The sequence below is a fragment of the Phalacrocorax carbo genome, chromosome 1 (genome assembly GCF_963921805.1).
Source record: "Phalacrocorax carbo chromosome 1, bPhaCar2.1, whole genome shotgun sequence".
Classification (NCBI taxonomy): domain Eukaryota; kingdom Metazoa; phylum Chordata; class Aves; order Suliformes; family Phalacrocoracidae; genus Phalacrocorax; species Phalacrocorax carbo.
This window is the reverse complement of record NC_087513.1, coordinates 1,785,857-1,804,696: the sequence shown is the minus strand read 5'-3', so window position 1 is coordinate 1,804,696 and position 18,840 is coordinate 1,785,857. Positions and strand designations below refer to the sequence as shown.

Below are 18,840 nucleotides of genomic sequence, written 5' to 3'. Positions count from 1 at the left end.
CGTAGAGCATTGGAAGGGGGAGTGCGGGGTGGGGGTCTTGGGGAGGGACGCGGAGGTCCCGCGGTGGGGGCGGCAGCTGCACCGTGAACCCTCCGTGTGGACTGGGGGCCGTGCAAGAGTTGCGTGGGGTCATGGTCGGCCCCACGGCGCAGCCGGAACGGTTCTGCGCGGCCGTGTTTCCCGCCCTCCCTCCCCGGGCCGTGACGGGGTGAGGGACCAAGATGGCGGCGTCCAGTGCCGGAGCGGAGGGGGGGGTCCGGGGGAAGCCACCCGCCGTCACCCCCCAGCAGATTCGCGACCTCATCGATGGTGGCATCGCCCCCGAGGGCGCCGGCCCCGATGGGTGAGGAGGAGTGGCGGGGCCCCGCTGGCGCCGGGCTTGAGGGGGGCGGGGGGGCGGCCCGGCCGTGTGGCACTGGGGGGGGGGGGGGGGCGGGGGAGGTTGAGGTGTCCTCGGAGTTATTGGGAGGCGCTGAGGGGTCCTGGGAGGCGACAGAAGTCGTTGGGGGCGTGCTGGGGGGCTCTGGTAGGTATTGGGAGTTATTGTGGGCGAGGGTACTGGGAAAAGAGGGCGTTGGGGTGTACTGGGAGAGATTGGGGAGCACTGGGACGCAGCATTGGTGGGAGTAGGAGGTACTGGGAGGCAGCATTGGTGGGAGTAGGAGGTACTGGGAGCACTGGAGGGGCTAAGGGGTACTGGAAGGCAGTAGCAGAAACTGAGAGATACTGGGAGACACTGGTGTGTGCTGGGAGGCAGAGCTAGATGGCACTGGGAGGGCAGGGGTGGGTAAGCGACCTGTGGAGTTCTGGTGTCCCCACAGCCTGAGTGAACTGAACTGGTCATGTACTGGGCCTCTGACCCAGAAAGCATGGGCTCACAGCGTGGGGGAACACTGAGAGTCACAGGAGTTACCACTGGGCATTGGGGAGGCTGGGCTTTGGGAGTATCCAGCTAAAGCCAAGCAATTGCGGTTGCCCTCAGAGGCATGGTACATCCTTGATCCAACCATCCTCAAATTTTGGCCTGTGGAGGGGTGTTGGGGAGAGGCTGAAGGGCAGCACTTGCTGCAGGGCTGGCGTTCTGGGCATAGATGCTGGTGCCAGGAGCCAGCATTCCACGTGCTGGGAACTCGGATGCATCCCTTATTTCAGAGATGTGCTGTGATCGTCAATCTGGTTTCGCTGCGCTTGGAAAATAAGCTCCCATCTCCTACTGGTCACATTAAATCCCCATCTGCAATTTCTGTTGGTCATCATGAAATGTTTAATGTGCACCTATTCATGTTATATTTTTTTATTGGTTTATTAGTAAAGTAATTAAAAGTCAGGGCTTAGGAGCTCTGGAGAAAGGGTTCTTGTAAGGGTAAGCCTGAAGGACAAGAGATTGGAAAGTGCTCTATGCATTTTTTATTAAAGAAATTTCTCCAGGTCAGCACAGATGCTTCACTTGCTGTTCCTCTTAGGAAGGACACATCCGACTGGTCAGAATCAGCTAATGGATCTTCAGAAATGGATGCTCCCTCCTTGGAGTCCACCAGCAAAGAAGCCTATTTCAGCAGAGTGGAAACATTCACCATATCCTTTCTGATGCTAAGCTCCCAGCTGCTTCCCACCCTGCTTTGCTGTCATCTTCCCCATGGCTTCCCCACAGGCTCTGTCTTTTCTTAGGCTTTTCTTTGGCCAAATAAATCCTGGCCAAAGCTTTGACTGTTTAATCCATAATTTATTGGGATTTATCCTTAATGTGAGCACCCGCTGAAGTGGGCGGGCAAACCCCATGAGCTGTCTCCCCTGGTTTGTGCCAAGTATGGCTGGACCAATGTGGAGTGTGACATGCTGAAGTGCTCCAGCTGCCAGGCCTTCCTCTGCGTGAGCCTGCAGCTCACGTTTGACTTCAATAAGTGTATGTATGTGGTGTCCTGCGGGTAGGGGGGTGGGCTGTAGGGTTTTGGGGTGTATATGCCTTGCTGTGTGTAAATGACTCCTGTAGTCTTGCCTTGGGTGGTGCTGGGTGTTTGATGTGGAGTCTCCTTCCCTGGAGACGTTCAAAACCTGCCTGGATGTGTTCCTGTGCCCCCTGCTCTGGGTGTGCCTGCTCAAGCAGGGGGGTTGGACAACATTATTTCCAGAAGTCCCTTCCAACCCCTACCATTCTGTGAAAATAAAGTGCAAGTCAAATACATTGCCTTTAGTTAATGAGCACATGGCAAAACTTCCTGCTTCTGTTGTCAGAGATGGGTTAGAATAGAATAGTTCCAGTTGGAAGGGATTTATGATGATCATCTAGTTCGACTGCCTGACCGCTTCAGGGCTGACCAAAAGTTAAAGCACATTATTAAGGGCATTGCCCAAATGCCTCTTAAACACTGACAAGGATGGGGCATGAAGCACTTTTCTAGGAAGCCTGTTCCAGCATGTGGTCACCCTCTTGGTAAAGAAATGCTCCCTGATATAAAGTCTGAACCTTCCCTGACGCAGCTTTGAGCCATTCCCATGTGTCCTGTCCCTGGATCCCAGGAAGAAGAGATCAGCACCTCCCTCTCCACTTCCCCTCAGCTCCTCAGGCTCCTTTTTTCCCAACTAGACAAGCCCAAAGTCCTCAGCTGCTCCTCACAGGACATGCCTTCCAGCCTTGTCACCAGTTTTGTTGCTTTCCTCTGGAGTCATTCAAGGTCCTTAATGTGCTTTTGTAAGTTTTGTTTCCCAACTGCTCAGTCTGCTGCCCTGATCCTCCACTGAATTTTTCTAATGAGGGCTGTTGGTGGCGGCTGGTCACTGAGTGAGTCTGCTCAGGTGGTCACATTTTTGTAATTTAATTAACTCCTCCACTGTAGTCCTTAAACTACTTGGACTGCCAGCGGTAAAGCTCCCATTCCTGTTGCCCTCACTGAGCTCCAGGCCCAGCACCAGTTTCACTCCCCTGCCCACAGAGCACTGGCCACTCCTGATGCCATGAGGCGCAAGCAGGGAGCAGTAACGGCTCCCGTCTCTCCCACGTTGGACAGCGTGGGGCTGAGAGTGCATCAGGAACACCAGCCTCTGTGGTGTGCTCAGCCCCACGGTGTGAGTGTTGGTCGTGAGCCACAGGATGGTGATGGCCTGCGGTTTATCACCTGCCCAGACCTTCCTTTTACCTCCATCTGTCCTTTGCAGAAAGATGTTTATTACCCCACCACAAATAAGCATCATCTCCACTTCTCGATTTCCTCGACTGCAACTCCCTGCTCTTGTTATCTGGAAGGTAGGAGAGAGCGCAGCCCTAGTGTCTGATGAATGCAGCGTGGGTCAAGTGTAATGGGGAGCTGCACGAGCACTTCCTTTTGGGTCACTCCGAATATTGACATCCGCTGTTTGTTCAGACTATCTTTTTTAAATAAACCTTGGCCTAATTATTCTTTCGGTAATTGCACTGGTTTAGGAAAATCTAAAATAATCAGAGGTTGCAAGAAGGGCTTGAAAAAGAAATTATTTTCTTCTGAAAAGTGCAAATGAATTAAATTAAGTATCAAGTCTTTTTTTTGGGGGGGAAGCTTGATTTCCAGACATGGCTGTGATTTGGCTCCTACAGCCAGCGTGGAGGGGTCAGGCGAGTTAGCTAGGGACTGGCAGCCGCCCAGGAGGTAAAACTGGCAAGAGTAGAAGGTCCCTGTGCCCGTGGTTGGTTTGAGCTGCATTTCCACCTCACTGCTGTGCAGTGTGGCAGGCTCCCCTGCTCCGTGGTCACTCTGCTTGGGAACGGGAGGGGATTTTGGCTGTGAGGAGGTGGAACTGCTCTGGTCACGCTTGCTGTTGTGGAGATAACCCCTCGAGCCAGCCTGCCTTCACTGCTGCAGGAACCGCCGCTCCGTGGCTGCCTGCAGGGAGGCTGGAGGTACGGCAGCTCCTGGTGGGGAGGGAGATGAGCCTGAGGTGAGAGCTTCAGGCTCTGCAAGCTACAGCCTCAGGTGACATCTGTCACCTGAGCGGGAGGAGCAGGGAAGCCCTAGTAGCCTGGTGTCTTCCTCTCCTGGTTTGGTTTTCCCAATCATTCCCTGAGTAGGTGGCTCCGCAGGGGAGTAAAGTGAGCTTTGCCTTGCAGATAAGGAGCGCTGCATGGAGCTGAAGAAGGCCTTGTGTACCGCTCATGAGAAGTTCTGCTTCTGGCCAGACAGCCCCTGCCCAGGTTGGTGTCTCAGAGCCTGGCTAGTGCACGTGGACAGGATCATAGTCCTCTTTTTACCGCATGGGGACATTGAAATCCGCAGTGTCAGAGCACTGCCTGTTAGCAGCCTCAGCAAATAAACAACTGAGCCGTGGCTGGAGTCCCGGATCTTGAGTCCCAAGCTGGGCTATACCCAGCCTCTTTTAACTTTTGCATGCCTCCAGGGCAGTTAAAATGCTGTTCAGATTGTAACTGGGAGGGGACTGAGGAGGCTGGATGACACGGGATACTGAAGGGGTGCTAGAGGTCGTCTTCAAAGCTGTGCTGCACGAGGAAGGGTGGTTGCAAAGAAAAAGACTGTGTTCAGCTTTTCTTTTAAAAGCTGGGAGACCGTTAAGGGGAGAACTTGGCTGGTACCATCCTCTCTCTTGCCCTGTGGGATAAGGAGGGGGTGGGAAGGCTGGTAGCACAGCTCAGGCCTCCCGCATTTGCTTTCACCAGATCGCTTTGCTGTGTTGCTGGTGGATGAGCCCAGAGCCCTTCTCCAGGATTTCCTGGACCGCTTTCAGAGCCTGTGTCAGCTGGAGCTGCAGCTGCCCTCCCTTAGACCAGAAGATGTGAAAAACATGGTGAGTTCCCAGGTGCCCCTGAGATTGGGGGAGTTCAAGTTCCCGGTGACGATGCCAGGCATGCCTGTGCTTGCAAACACTGACCAAGACAGTTGCGAGATTCAAACTGGAGACTCCAGCTTGCCAGGTGAGCAAAGCTCAGCCCTGCCTGCCTGTGTTAGTGGTCTGTCATCGCCTTGGCTTTCTCCTCGGATGTTCCCCACGTGGTGACTTCACCTGGTGTTTCTGGAAGCATGTAAAAGGGAGTTTGGAAAGACTTATCTGCAGGCCCTTGACCAATGCAGGCATGGCTGGCTCACGTCACCATGATGTTGCTGGTGGGAAGTGGGGTGTAGTGTTTGGTTCCCGCTCTGTGCCTTTCCCAGCATGTGTGGTGCTATCTGGTGCCCAGCAGAAGTGATTTGGGGTCCCACACTCCTTTGAGAGCAATCCCTGGCAGCTCCCAGCCCTGTTGATTACCTCCAAGCATTCCATGAGGTGCGGCAACCTGTAGATCGCTCCTTCAGCTGGGATCCCACAAGACTGGAGACAGTCATTGTGTTAGGTGGGATCAGGAGTTTTGGGTGCCAGAAGGCTGCCCCGGAGCAGAGATGTGAGCAGAGGCTGGTGAAGGAGGCCAAGGAGTGCAGTACAGGGGGGCCTCTTGTGCAAGGCAGTCGTGTGAGGAGGCTCAGCGTACAGGGGGGAGGAGCAGGAGCTACAGCACAAGAGGCTGAGGCATCACTGCAGCCAGGAGCAAGTGTGAGATTGCCTCCAGGTAGGGACCTGGCCAGGCCCCGCTCTACTCCAGCCAAGTCTGGCTTGTTGGGCACCCGCTCACTGGGAAACAGATGGCTCTCGGCAGCAAGAAGCTGTGCAGGAGCTGGGAACTCTTCATCCATTAAGCAGAAAACACGGAGGTGTTATATGGTTGCCACCGTAGGCTGGCTGAGCTTTGAAACTCGGCAGAGCCTCCTGAGAAGAGACAGCGTAAAGCCAACGGATGCATCGCATCTCCACATCTAACTCCCCAGCTGTCCCACTATCAGCAAGGTCTGGAGCCTTTGGGGACTCTTTTCTCACTGTGTTTCAGCAATGGCCCCAGAGCGCTCATGGTTTGCCTGAGCAAGGGAAAACAGAGCTTCTGCTGCCTTGCTGGGATCAGAGGGACAGATGGGGGCTGTTCGGGCTCGTGCTTGCTGTGAGCGGTGGCACCGTGACTGCTCCACTGTTCCCACATGTGCTCGGGGGATCAAATAGTGCTTGAATCAAGTCCACGCCACTGGGAGAGTCAGACAGGCCCAAGGCAGGAGGAAGCCATTGCTCTGTATGGCTTTTGCCTGTTAACCAGAGTAGAAGTGCTAAGGGTGTTAGCTCATGCACCCAGCCCTTTTGGGGAGCAAAAAAGGGATTTTTCTCCATGTAGGATGTGGTTTGTGAGTAGAAGCAGTATGTTTTATCAGACTGCCGCTGACCGCCAGCTCTGTCTGCCACCTTTCTCCACCCCACAGTCCCTGACTGAAGAGAAGATCAGTCTGCTCTTCCAGCTAATCGGGGAGGAACTTGAGCACAAAACAGAGGGAGAGAAACCACCGATGAAGTTTGCCACGGAAATCCTGCCAGTGCACGTTCCTGCCTGCATCCTGGCTCTGTGCGGCTGGACTTGCAGGTGGGTAGTGCTGTAGGACTGGTACTGAGGCATCTGCCGCGCTTTGTGGTTGCTGGTGAAACCTGTCAGAGGCCAGAGGAATGCGGATGTCCCTCCTCTGAAATGTTCTCTGTCCCCTATTTCACTATTTTATTATCTCCAGCCATTAAAACTGACAGACTTCCAGAAACCCCAGTCTAAAATAGATGTTTCCCTGAGACAGCAAAGAGTCTGAAACAACTGAGCTGTCAGTTGCCCCACTCGTTGCTAATTTAGATGTTGAAGTCAGTCCTTGAGATGTCATCCTCAGTAATGCTTTCATTGCTCATCAGGCTCACAGGAAGGGAGGGAAGGTTTGTGACCTGAAGGTTCACGGCTTCCCAAAGCGTGTGCTGTGGGCAGAACAGCCACACTGTCTGTGCCTGAGGCAGCTTGCTGAAGGTGATCTCTTATGGTGCAGGCTGGAAGGGGGCTTACGGTTGGGAAGAGCAGAGCTGCTGCTGTGGCTGGGCAGCTCAGGGGCTGAGGATGGGGATACTCTCGGCTGATATGCCATAAATGAGTGCTCTTGCTTTATGGCAAGCCAAAATATAACTGAGCTGGGTTAAATCAATGCTGTAAATGGGTTTTAATGGACTTGTTCTACTTCCTAGCACACAGAGCTACAAAACAGTGCCTCATCCAAGGGGCGCTGATATCTTGAAACGTGCTGGCTCAGGTACCTGCAACTGAGACCATTCCTATGCTCTGCCAAATACCTGCATCTGTTCTGAAAGCTGAGATTTTGGGGAAGGGCCCAAGTTCATCCCTGACCTTCTCTTGTGACTTGGCTCTGTCCCCGCAGCACTGCGTCTGGTTCCATGCACCTCTCTGTGATCACCTGCTCCCGCTGCATGAGGAAGGTGGGACTGTGGGGCTTTCACCAGCTGGAGTCTGTGGGGCCGGAGCTGGACTCCTGCAGCCCAAGCAGCACACCGCCAGCACCTGCTGAGCGCTTCCCGCTCGTGTCCACTTCTCCACGCAGGATGCTTACACGGAGCCAGGACACGCTTCCTCAGGGCTCTGAGCAGGTATGGCCCAGTTCAACTAGCCCGTGAGCTTGGGACGTCTGGGTGATAGAGGGGCACAGAGGAGTTGAGACTGATGTAGGTTGGGTGTCCACTGCCTTTTACCTTGAAAGAGGCTCATCTTGGTGCTGTGTCTTCAGCCATGGGCAACATCCAACAGAAGTGGGTTGCTGCTGCCTTTCCCCCTGCCCTTTGCAGCTCTCTGTCTTCCCTCAGCCCTCCTGTGGGGAGGCAAAAAAAGGGCCTTTCCAGCCAGGATACTGAGGCTTGTCTAACTTGGGATGCTCCCAATCAGGGGTTGCCTTCACCTGTGTCCAACTAGACACATCTAAGATGCTCCTGGTATGAATGGAAGGTGGCATGGCTCCTGCCAGGATGGCTGAGAAGGCTTTGATCTCTTGTTTGAGCTGGGCAGGGCCTCCCTGTCCACTTCAGGTAGAGGACATGCTGGTGACCAGAGGAGCTCTACTAATTCCTTGTTCTTTCCCCACTGGCAGCATGATAAGAGCCCGTCCCCAGCCATCTCTCGCCTGCGGGGTTGGGACTCTCCCATCCCTGTGGACCGGAGTGAGTTGGAGGTGGCCAGCCCCACTTTGAGGAGCCGCCCAGTCACCCGCAGCATGGGTCAGGGGGACAACATGGAAGTGCCATCCAGTCCTCTCCGCAAAGCCAAGCGGGCACGGCTCTGCTCTTCCAGCAGCTCGGTGAGTGACTCAGGTGAAGGCTCAAAGAGAGCCTTGGTGGGGTGGAGAAGGATCTGGGCAGGCTGCTCCTGATCCAGGGACCAGTGTTGTCCCTGTAGCGCAGCACTGGGCCAGCTCAGGGCTGGTGTTGAGGCATGGAGAGGGTTTTATCATGTCACTGGAGTCAATTTTGAATGATGCTGTTGCTGTCCTTCACTGTCATCTCCTTCCCCACCCAGGACACTTCTTTGAGGAGCTTCTTTGACCCCAGCTCACAGCATCGCGACTGGTGTCCCTGGGTCAATGCAGTGGAGGGAGGGGAGGACCTGGAGGATACCACAACCGAGACAGAGAAGGAGCCTGCGAAAGCAGAGCCAGGCTGGCGAGTGGTACTGAACACGCTCCTCGCCACCAGAAAGTGCGACAGAGTACCTGAGACAGAGCCTGTGGTGAGCCTGCGGGATCCCCTGCCCTGAAACCAAGTGCTCAAACACCGCTTGCTCCAGCCTTGCCCTGGGCTGAAAGCCTTTGGGCAGAGTGGGATAGATGGGCTTCATTCGGTCTAAATGCAAACCCAGCTGAGTGACAAGGACCAAGCGTGTGTCTGCGGAGTCTCGGCTTCCCCTCCAGCTGTGCTGACAGCCTCTTGGCTGGGTCTCATCCGTTACAATGATGTGTTGTGTGCAGATCTGCCCAAGGGCTGCTATAAATAACAGCCTTTCCCAAGCGGCTCAGCGCTGCCCAAGATCCAGTTTCACTTCACGTCCCGATAGAGAGCTCCTGACCCTCTCTGCAGGCATCCTGACCACAGGCTCCTGCGGCTGCCAGCCCCAGGCTGTCGGACTGGTGGGTTTGCTGGGCCAGGGGAGCAGAGCTGAGGGCACAGTCCCCCTCCTCGAGTGTCTGTGGAGCAGCTGGTACCTGCTGCTGTCTCCCTGGGCCCCATTATCTGCTTGGATTCCTCCTGCTGTCTCCCCCCTGCTTTGCTTGGTGCTGAGCTGCAGGAACCGGTGGAACAGTCCTGCTTCAGAATTTGTCTTGGGGACTTGGTGGGATTTGTGTCCCCAACAGTTTGGTCCCTTCTGGCTGTGCCACATGCTGGGAAAACACCCGCAGGTCCTGTAGGACCAGACACAAGTCGGAGGCAAGAGCCCCAGCTGGAGCAGGGATGACCGGAGTCCCGTCCTGCTTCTTGCTTGCAGTCACCTCGCTGTTCTCCCCTCTAGTTCTGGTAAAAAAGGCTAACAAAGAAGAGGAACAAATGGATGTCCTGGCAGACAGTTAGGGTATTTCAGATGGGGTTTCTTTTCGCCACTGTTTCTCCTTGCATGCTTTGGAGTCAGGTCCGTGGCGGTTGCAGATCCTGTTGTGGTGCTTTAACCTCCGGTTGTCGCTTTGCTCCCCTCTCTCGCAGAGTCTCTCGGTGAAGTCCTGCAAGGTGTTCCGCATTTTCCGGCAGTGGGAGAGCATGAATTCCTCCTGAACAGTCCGCTGCCTCTGCGAACTGCTACCTGGCTGGTGGCACGGGGCATTGCGTCGGTCCAGCAGAGATCCACCTCACAGTCGTTTCCGTGGCAGCTCCGTGCCCTGGGAAGGGGATGCTGAGGAGGCTCCACGCCAAACAGAGCTCCCAGCAGCTGCTGGGATCCCCTCCTCTCTGACTGCCTTCCTTGAAGCTCCCTGCCTTCACAAATTGCTGCTGTAGCCCTTGGCCCCGAGGGCTTCAACAGCCCCATCTGGAGCAGGGATGTGCTATAGGTGTGCGGGGCGAACGAGGAGACATGGCCACCTTGTGAAGGTGACCATCTTGTCCAGCTGTGACCCGCCACCAGCGGCGCAGGGAAGTGACGCCAGGTGGGAATAAACATTTCACTTTTGTTTTTTTTTTTTTTTCCTTGCTGCTGGTGCAGTGCTTCTTCCTGGGGCAGGGTGAGCTCTGGACCTAGGACACAGCACCCATATCCCTTGGGATGCTCGTGTTTGGGGGATCAGTGTCTGGCTGCCTCCCTCTCCTGTTTCCCACTCTTTGTTTCATCGTCTCCCCTGCCTGATGTGGGCTCTTTGCCAGCGCCTCAGCCCCTGGACATGCAGAGATGCCCCCAGCCTCATACCCTGATGCTTGCCAGCGTCTGCCCCAGCAATTGGCTGCCCAAAGCAGATTTAGTCAGGGGCTGACAGCCTTCCCAGGGTGATAAATCACCTGACCCAGAGTACAGGGGAGGCTGGGACGCTGCCAAAACCCTGGAAGGAGGCGGGTTAGGGCTTCCCACGGCTCAGGGCCACGAGGCTGGGTGCTGAGCAGGGACTGGTCTCCGTGGAAGGGGGAGAAGAAGCCAAGAAGGGAGAACCTGATCTGTCATCTCTGTCCTCGAGGATGTCAGGAAAGGGGCTTTGGGGAGGGCTCAGACTACACAGACAAACCAGGCACGGTTGAACCTCCTCACCCCAAGTCTGCCATGGCCACACAGATGTGGGTGAAGGCACAGGGACATGTCATTCCCCCGCCCCTTTTTTTCTTTGAAGCAAAGGAGCCCCCTTCAGAGGAGAAGCCCCTGCCTCGGTTTCCCCAGCCTCAGCTCTGGGGTTTCTTCTGCGTCTCAGCTTGCCCCATCCCCTTTGGGGCATTTTCTGGCTACCCCATGCCTGGGGAGGCAGTGGCTGCCTTGGTCAGGGCTGATCCCTGCTCTCACTGCACCCCAAAATGGGTGGGTTCACCTGCCCACCTGGGGTTTCTTCTGGGAGACACCCTTTACCTGTGGGCTCCTTGGGTGGGTGCTGGCAGGAACCCCCCTGGGGAGCAGCAGGGCCTGAGTTTGGGTGGGTCATCCTCCTTTCCTAAGAGGGTCCTAATTGTGTGGCCCTAATGAGGAGTTACTTCACCCCCCGGCCATGCTGGGCTGGGCCTTGGGGTGGAGATGGGGGTGCACTCCCCCACCACACATCCTGGGTGGGCTGGGCTCTGCAGTAGGGCTTGGAGGAGCCCCTTCCCCAGCTGCCTGCACCCATGGATCCCCTTGTCCCCAACAGCCATGGCTTCCCCTGGCTCCCCTCATTCCCCCACAGCTCCCCACACTCTTTATAGCTCCCCACAACTTGCTATGGGTCCCTGTAGCTCCCCTGCTCCCCAGAACTACTCTGGCTACCCCTTTTCCAGTGGCTTCCCCCCAGCTCCCTATGGCTTCATGGTCAGTGAACCACCCCAAAATCATGGGGTGCACTCGTGGTGGGCGATGATGTTCCCCACACCGTGGTGGGCAAAGCCAGCTGCACCCCCCACCCCACCCATGCACCTCCATTTTCAGACCGACCTGGGAGGGCTCAGAGGACCCCCAAACCTGCTGTGCACCCACACACAGGGGTCTGGGTGCTGGTAGAGTGGTCTTAAGGCATCCCAAAAGGGATTGGATGCTATCATAGTCCCTGTCACCCTGAAATTATCCTTGTTTCAAAACTATGGTACCACACAGATGAAATACAAAGATTTATGAGGAAATCCTGGTATTCCCCTGCTGTTCTCCCAGTTGCCTGGAACCAGTCAGGGACTATCAAGGGTTTGAAAGATTGGGGGACCCTCTATGCCAACCTCTCCCACTGCCCTGCTCAAATATAACCCTGTTTCTCTTTGTCTCCCCAAATTCCTCCCAGCATAGCTCACCTGGGGTGAGGATGTGACCCCCCCGCTCAGGTGCGTTACCCCCTAACCCAGCCAGACTCAGGGCTGGAGGGGCACGTTGGGGCATTAAATGGAGGAAGTTCTTCCCCACAGACACTCGTGGGGTGAGGTTCCCCCTTTTTCTCAGACTTTTTGGAGTTCTTTGGCCATGTCTCCTCCCCACATGGGGAGGAAGCATTGGGGCAAATTTTGGGGTGATGCTGGGATCAGGAATGCGGGATGTCCGCCCCGGGGCGTGGAGTTGCCACGCCAGAACCCCGCCGGTGTGAGACACCCATTAGCACCGTCGTCACGCGCCCCGCTGACACCTTTGGGGTGCTGGCAGATGCTTCCCTGCCCCGTCCGGTTGGGTAAACTGAGGCACCGGGAAATGCTTTGCCAGTGTCGCACCGGAAAACCGGGGTGGTGACTCGTGCTGCAAGGCCTGGCCATCCACCACGTGCCCGGTTTTTAGTCCGGGGGGGGAGGTTTGCGTTTTACGGTGCCTTTTCAAGGGTGACACTGGGGTGTCACCCCCTGCCCTGGACCCCTGCGCTGCGTCCCCTCCCCCGCCTCCGGTCCCGGCGGGGTCTCGAACCTGCGGCCCTTCGAACAGACGCCCACCCCCGCCGCACTACAACTCCCGGCGTGCTCCGGGGCGGGCGGGACCGGCGCGGCGTTGCCTGCGCAACCAATGGTGACGGTGCGGGGCGGTGAGGTCACTGCGGGTGACGTCAGGGGTCCAGAGAGAGGCTCCGGCAGAGGCGACCGGAGCGGGGCTCGCGGCTGAGGGAGCGCGAGGAGGCGCGGGCGGGGGGGGCCCGGGCGGCAGCACCGGCGACACCGGCGACAAAACAGGAGGAGGAGGAGAAGGAGGAGAAGGAGGAGGAGGGCGGCGACAGCGACAGCGGCGACAGCGACAGCGGGGGGGGTCCCAGCGTCTCGGAGCCCGGCGCCCCCCCGCTCCCCTCGGTGCCGGGCGTCCCCGGTCCGCGGCGGCGGCGGCGCTGACAGCCCGCCCGGAGCACCGGGGGCGGCCGCGGCCACCATGTCCTCCCCCAGCCCGGGCAAGAGGCGGATGGACACCGACGTGGTCAAGCTGTATCCTTCCCGCACCACCACCCCCCTCCCCAAAACCGGGGAGGGGGGGGGCGTTTGGGGGCGTCCCTCCGCCGGCAGCCCCGGGGGGGGAACCCGCCTCCTCGGCCGGGCCTCGCACCGGGGACGTCGACGACGGGGGTAACCGGGGAACCCCCTCCAGTGTCGCCCCCACCCCGGCGGGCGGCGGCAGCGCCCCTTTCTAAAGCCAGGCCTAGGCCTCTCCCTAGAGCTGGGGGGGTTGGACCTGCAAACCCCCAAACCCCCCGTGGGGTGAGGGTCCCCCATTACGGGAGGGGAGGCCTAACACACCCCCCACCATCCTTATTTTAGGGGGAGGTTTATCCCCTTCCGTGGCTTGACAGCCAGCAGCTGGGGTGCCCTGGGGGTGTCCCTGCAGGTGTCGTCCCCCCACCCCTTGGTGACTGCCTCCCTCCCAACCTGGGTGCCCTGCACCCCCCCCCAGCCTGTGGCCCAGCCACCGGGGGAGGGCGAGGAAGGGGAGAGCAGCCACAGCCCAAAGAAAGGCTTTTGTGGTGTTTATTATTATTTACTCCTTGATTTCAGCCTGCGGTTCACAAAGCTTCTGGTGCTGGCTTAGGGATTTAATTTGGGGGGGGGAGCAGTGGGGGATATGCCCCCCCACCGCCCTGGGGACTGGCCATGGCTGGGTGATGGGGGGGCTTGGGACAGCGGGCTGGGGCCCGCAGCCCATCTTGCAAATGGTCCCGTTTATGTAACGCTCCAGGTTGGGTTAGGCTTTATTATTTTTATTCCCCCCCCCCCCCCCTTATGTGATAGATCTGTTTATATTTTTCCTCCTTCATTTTTATTCTTGGCCCTTTACAGGGTGGCGAATCCTTTTTCTCCCTGTCTGGAGTGTGGGTGGCGTTGAAAAATATCATTGGGAATTTGGTTCTAGGATTGTTTTATTAATAGTTTTTGTTTACAAGGTGGCAGTGTGTGCTGGAGGGGTTAGAAATGACAAGAGTGGCTGAAATGTTTTTCAGCTCTTGTTGACTGAACGTGCCTGACCTCCCTCAGCCAGGACTCGGGTCTGGTGGCTCTAACTTGGCGTGTCGAGGGGTCGAGAAACGGGTCTGATTTAGTTTCCAGAGAGAGATAAACAAACTCACTTGGATTTTGTGTTGTTTTTTTTTTTTGAGGGGGGTGGGAGGGAGGAGCAGCACCGCTCCTGTTTGTAGCATAGGGTGGCTTATCGAAGGAAACTTCTGTTTGACGTTCAGCCTGCGCGTTCTCTCTACAAAGCTGCTCTTCGTATATTTTTCGCCTTGTTTTTAAGCAAATAGGAAATGACTACCGATCATGCTTGAATCTGAGCTATTTTTATCCGGGGGTTTAAAGTTACACACATGTCAGACTCTGCCGAACGCCAATTGCGATCAATGCTTAATCGCACCGGGAGGAGGGTCGGGATTTCCAGCTGTTTAGTGTGGAGGGGGGAAAATAAAATCTTCCTTAGGGATAGTCTGGAAAGAGGTCTGGGCTGGAGAGGGGCTGAGGCCCAACCTGATCCGCTGCTGCTCTCCTTTCCCCTCCCCCCCCCCCTTTTTTTTTTTCTTCCCCCTTTTTGTTCGATTTCTAGCCAGCATCTTCAGCGATGGCAGCATTTTAGGAGACAAAGAGCAGGTTTTTTCTGAAGTGGCTTCGCTTGCTCTGTGTTTCTAGCAGCGGCCGGGCTGTGTGGTGGTAGGTAGAAAGCCCCGAATATCTGGCATTCCTCCCGACGCTGGGTAGTTTCCGCTCTGCTCTCTTTCTCCCCCCGCGACAAAAGAAACCCAAGGTTTTTCCAAAAGCGAAGCTCATGTTGTGAGCAAAGCCTTCCCGGTGTTTTGAGGGGTGAGGGTTAGAGCGGTCGGTCTGCTGTGGACAACAAACTTAGGAAGTTGGATGTGTCAGATGACTCTCCTCACCACTCCTCCCTCCCCAGCCTTTTTTGTTTGTCTGCCTGGCTTGCCTTGCCTGCCCGGGTGAGCGCAGCTCGCTAGGCCCAGGCTCCCGAGACGCTTCCCTGGGGAATCTTCCTCTCTGGAAGCTGGTCTGAAATAAGGGGCTGGTTCCAGATATGGGAGCAAGGAGGGTCTTGGTGGTGACCAAAGGAAAGAGGGCTCGACTGAAGGAATGTACTTGAAGACTGCTCCTCCCTGGGGCTTGAGGGTTTTGTTTTTGTGTTGGGTTTTCCTCCACCCCCACCCCCTCACCCCCTCACCCCCCCCGCCTTCTTTTTTGCTGCCATTTTCATTACAGTTTCCCTTTTCAGTCCCTTTTCGTGTCTCTGATGGAGAATAATGGCATGGATTTATGGCCTGCCAAGGGCTACCTTTTTGAGTAGGGAGGGGGCGATGGCCGGAGTGAATAACACCGCTGCCTTCTCCTGCTCTGACAGGTTTAGGAGCCGAGTTGGGTCTTTTTATTATTCCTATTTTCAATCCTAACACGTCCGTGTCCTTTTGTGGATGCCTCTTTGTGAGCAGGGAAGGGGAGAGGTTGCTCAGCTCTCTGGAGCTTGAGGGGGGGCAGGCAGAGCTCTGTGTGTGCGTTAATGTGTTGAACTGATGTTTAATAATCGCCTGGACGATTATGTGCTGAAACTCTGAGTCACTCATTGTTTCTCTCCCTGATCGTGCTCGGAACGTTGTGCAAACCCCGGGGAAGGGCCTGTAGTGGGGAGCCACACTGCCTTCCTCCCCTCCTGGGGGGCTGCTGCCCCCCCCCACGCTTACTGAAGTTTTCTGGATGACCTGTGTACCCGCAGAGTGGGGGGCACTGCCTGCCCCCCACCTGTGAGCATGGCTTTGCAAGGAGGCTCTGTGTCCCCCAAAATGCCTCGGGACCCACTCGCCCGTGGCCTGGAAGCGTGGGGATGTCCCGTGGGCCTGCCGGGAAGCACTCAAGCTCAAGGCCAGGCCTCTCCAGGTAGCCCCCAGCCCAGGCGCCCCAACCCCAACGACTGCAGGGTGCCGGAAGGTGGGGGGATCCCATCCCCGGTTCCCCCCAGCTTCAGGGCGAGCTGCTGGCCTTGGAGCCGTGTTTGTAGGCGAGAGGCCTCGGGCAGAGCTCGCAACTCCGCGGATTGGCTGCTCTGTTACTACCCGGAAACCGGGGCCGGGGCGGAGCGAGCCGGCAGCTGATGGGGTGCCCCAGCCAGCGTGTTTACACCCATGGGGGGGGGACATGCACCCCGGCACCCCGCAGCGCCCCCAGACCGCGGGGCCCTTTTCCGCCAGCCGCAGCCGTTCCAAGCCGGGGTTTATTGTTCTGCGCCGGGGAGCAACACAGGCACTCCAGGGCGAGCTGTTTGCAGCCTTCCCTTGGACGGGAGTTTATTTTACACTGATTTATTTTCCTCCTTTTGTGGATAGATGCTTCTGGCTGGGTTGTAGTCCCCAAGCTCTATTTTTGAGCATCGAGGCTGGTAAAGGGAAGTGTCACCCTGTTCTGTGCATGAAAGGAATTATAAATAGTGCCCAGCTTCATTTGAATCTCCCTGTTCTGACCAGTTTACAGAGCTGAAGGTTTGTAGCACGCGTCAGAGCTACCGGGGAGAGTAATACACGGAGCGTTGCGCTCCCTTCTAATTTTAGGCTCATCCTGAGTCAAGGAGAATAAAGGTACAAAGCTCCTTAGTTTACCTGCGGAGTATTTTGTAATCGCAAAACTCCCTGTGTTTGCTCCACTGAGATCAGCTGAGGCAAAGGGTAGGACAGTTTACATTTGGGATAAATTCCTTTTTACGTTCGTTATAGGCTTACACCGCACTTATCATCCTATTTGAATACCTTCCAAGAGTCGCGTTGAGCAATACGACCGTCACGTGGCTTTGTTCGCTTTGGCCTGTCCCCAGGGGAAGAGCATGTGCGCTGGAATGTCTTGCTTTGGTAGGGTTTGGTGGTGTTTTGTCGTTGGGTTTTTTGGTTGGTTTGTTGGTTTGGTTTGGTTTTGTTTTTTAAAGGATAGACATTTCTGGAAACTTTTATAAGTCAGAATGTAAATTTTAAAATGGCATGCTACACTTCTTTCTGCTCTACTTCTGGGGCTTCGTTTTAATGAGGTCTCCAGGGATGAGGGTAATCGCGTGGTGGTACTTCAAAACGCACAAAGACATGGTGACGGCCCCGTTTCAGAACTAGGAGGCCCCCCCACTTTCCCCAAAGCAGCCAGAAATGCTGGCACAGGTTGTGGCTTATGAATAAAACCGAGTTAAACGTGGCTCAGGACGTATAGTTGCTACCTGCTGTTACAAAAACTTTAAATCTCTGGATCATTCTGCCAAAACCAACCCAACTAGAGGAAAAAAAAATCATCTTTGTTGCCTAAATAACAACTTTTCAAGGGTATCATCTTGCTGCTTTTAGAGCTGAATGTGGCGTCTTTGCTGGCGGCTGGGGTTTTTCTTTCCCTCCCCCCCGAAAGGACAGGCTCTTGGCTGGAACTGTAAGTTCACTCTTCCATTGTTGCCTTGTCAGTTTGATCGCGGAGGCTATTGAAGCTGGGGCTTGTCGAACAGACCTGAAAGCACGGTGCACCTGCTTAATCATATAATTGCGATGGTCCTTGAGATGAAACTGTAGAATATGAATTTGGTTAAGGCGGCTTGGAGCGGAGTGCCTGTTCTAGCTTGACATCCCAGCCCTATTTAAAATAAGAAAAATAAAGCCTTTGTATCGCTCTGTGTTTGGGTAATTTTAACTATTTCTCTGTCTCATTCCCCAGACTTGGAGCAGTGATTTTGGTATTCTGAATGGTAGCTAGTCATCTTTAGGATTATGCTTAAGGTACCCAGTTCTTAAGACTAAACTGGCCTTAGATTACTAAATGCCGATTAAACAAATCGTGGAGGCTGTTCCTTTGTAGTAACATTTAAAAAAAAAAAAAAGTGCATGCAGGATTTCAGTAAAACTAGTGGCTTGCCTTGTAAAATGGTGTCCCTGCTCTCCTTTCTGCTGCTGTGTCTAGAAGGGCGTGCTTGATAATTCTTCTCTCTTTTCCAGTGAAGCTGTACCGTGATCTAAGCAGGCTTGGATTTGTAGTAGGTGATTGTTTTTAAGTGTCATCGCGACTATCTTACAATCCCAGCAAGCTTTTGGAAACGCATCTCACTGAGTGCACTCCCACGTGTTCAACATTTCTTAGCAGCAGCAGCCAATAACGTTAGCTTCGAGCATGGCTGCAAATCTTGCAAACCCTGTTAAAGTCTTAATATGTAGGATTAAGCAGAAGATGCCCCTGATGAGGCTCTGCATTGTTTCATTTGCCAGGGAAATACTACATATAATCTTCATGTAAGTACGGCTTGCATTTTGTCCTGGTTCTGGCATGAAAATCACATTCTTTGTTTTTTACGTGTTTTTTTTTTTTTTAAAAATCTTAAGAAAAGCTTGTAAGCAAAGCCTTGAGGTTGCTGGACGCTTGCTTTGTTGATACCTGAGTGCAAAGCAGGAGGAGCTGCCCCATGTTGTGCTGCTGCCTTCCTCTCTTGAGCTCCTGGAAAGCAGAGGTGTGCTCTTTCAGAGTGTTTTCTTTGTTTTTAGAAGAACATGAATTAATCGCTCCTTCAACTCCGTGCTTAATTGATGTCTTACCTTGTGCCTACCTGTTGTACCTGGAGCAGGTTGAGGAGACTGTTAGTCTGGAAGCCGAGGGTGTAAATCCTGCAAGGTGCCGAGTGCCTCCTTTGGACAGTTGGGCGCACGCGGAGCTCGCACCTTGCCGCTGGATCACTCCGGGAGAAGGTGGTGGCAGCTCCATCCTTGGAGGTTCCAGGTTTGCCCCTTCCGCGCGAATGCTGGCAGTGAGGGGGAGATGCTTGAGGACAACGGGGGCTGCCTGAGGGCAGAGGTTGGCAATCCCGCCCCGGTCCCAAAGGGGCAACTCGCTGCACAGGCTTTTGCTTCTTGGGCAGGATCCCATTCTTGGACCCAT

The 18,840-nt window shown here is 55.3% G+C and overlaps 2 protein-coding genes and 1 long non-coding RNA gene across 4 annotated transcripts in view; all 3 read left to right on the top strand.

Annotated features, from left to right (window-relative positions):
* Positions 1 to 33: 33 nt before the first annotated feature.
* On the top strand, positions 34 to 10,038 carry ZC3HC1 (zinc finger C3HC-type containing 1). The gene is made up of 10 exons (XM_064441758.1): positions 34 to 343; positions 1,464 to 1,575; positions 1,753 to 1,903; positions 4,079 to 4,162; positions 4,643 to 4,770; positions 6,261 to 6,418; positions 7,242 to 7,467; positions 7,962 to 8,168; positions 8,387 to 8,596; positions 9,562 to 10,038. The coding sequence occupies exons 1-10, from the start codon at positions 222 to 224 to the stop codon at positions 9,628 to 9,630; spliced, it is 1,467 nt and encodes a 488-aa protein (XP_064297828.1). The 5' UTR covers positions 34 to 221; the 3' UTR covers positions 9,631 to 10,038.
* Positions 10,039 to 12,539: 2,501 nt separating this feature from the next.
* UBE2H (ubiquitin conjugating enzyme E2 H) overlaps positions 12,540 to 18,840 on the top strand; it is a 54,590-nt gene continuing 48,289 nt past the window's right edge. The window contains exon 1 of one of the 2 annotated variants that reach the window (XM_064441744.1): positions 12,540 to 12,900. In XM_064441744.1, the coding sequence (XP_064297814.1) occupies positions 12,848 to 12,900 (53 nt within the window). In that variant the 5' untranslated portion in view covers positions 12,540 to 12,847. The remainder of the gene's footprint in view (positions 12,901 to 18,840) is intronic. The other variant, XM_064441741.1, reaches the window with a different exon arrangement.
* On the top strand, positions 12,907 to 18,257 carry LOC135311742 (uncharacterized). Its single transcript, XR_010371334.1, has 2 exons — positions 12,907 to 16,796; positions 17,274 to 18,257. It is a non-coding gene; the product is annotated as an uncharacterized LOC135311742 (long non-coding RNA).

Coding starts and splice junctions, on each gene's coding strand:
- ZC3HC1 (XM_064441758.1), top strand. CDS start 222: ATGGCGGCGTCCAGTGCCGGAGCGGAGGGGGGGGTCCGGGGGAAGCCA. Junction 344..1,463: donor GAGGGCGCCGGCCCCGATGG/GTGAGGAGGAGT, acceptor TGTTCCTCTTAG/GAAGGACACATCCGACTGGT. Junction 4,771..6,260: donor CAGAAGATGTGAAAAACATG/GTGAGTTCCCAG, acceptor TCCACCCCACAG/TCCCTGACTGAAGAGAAGAT.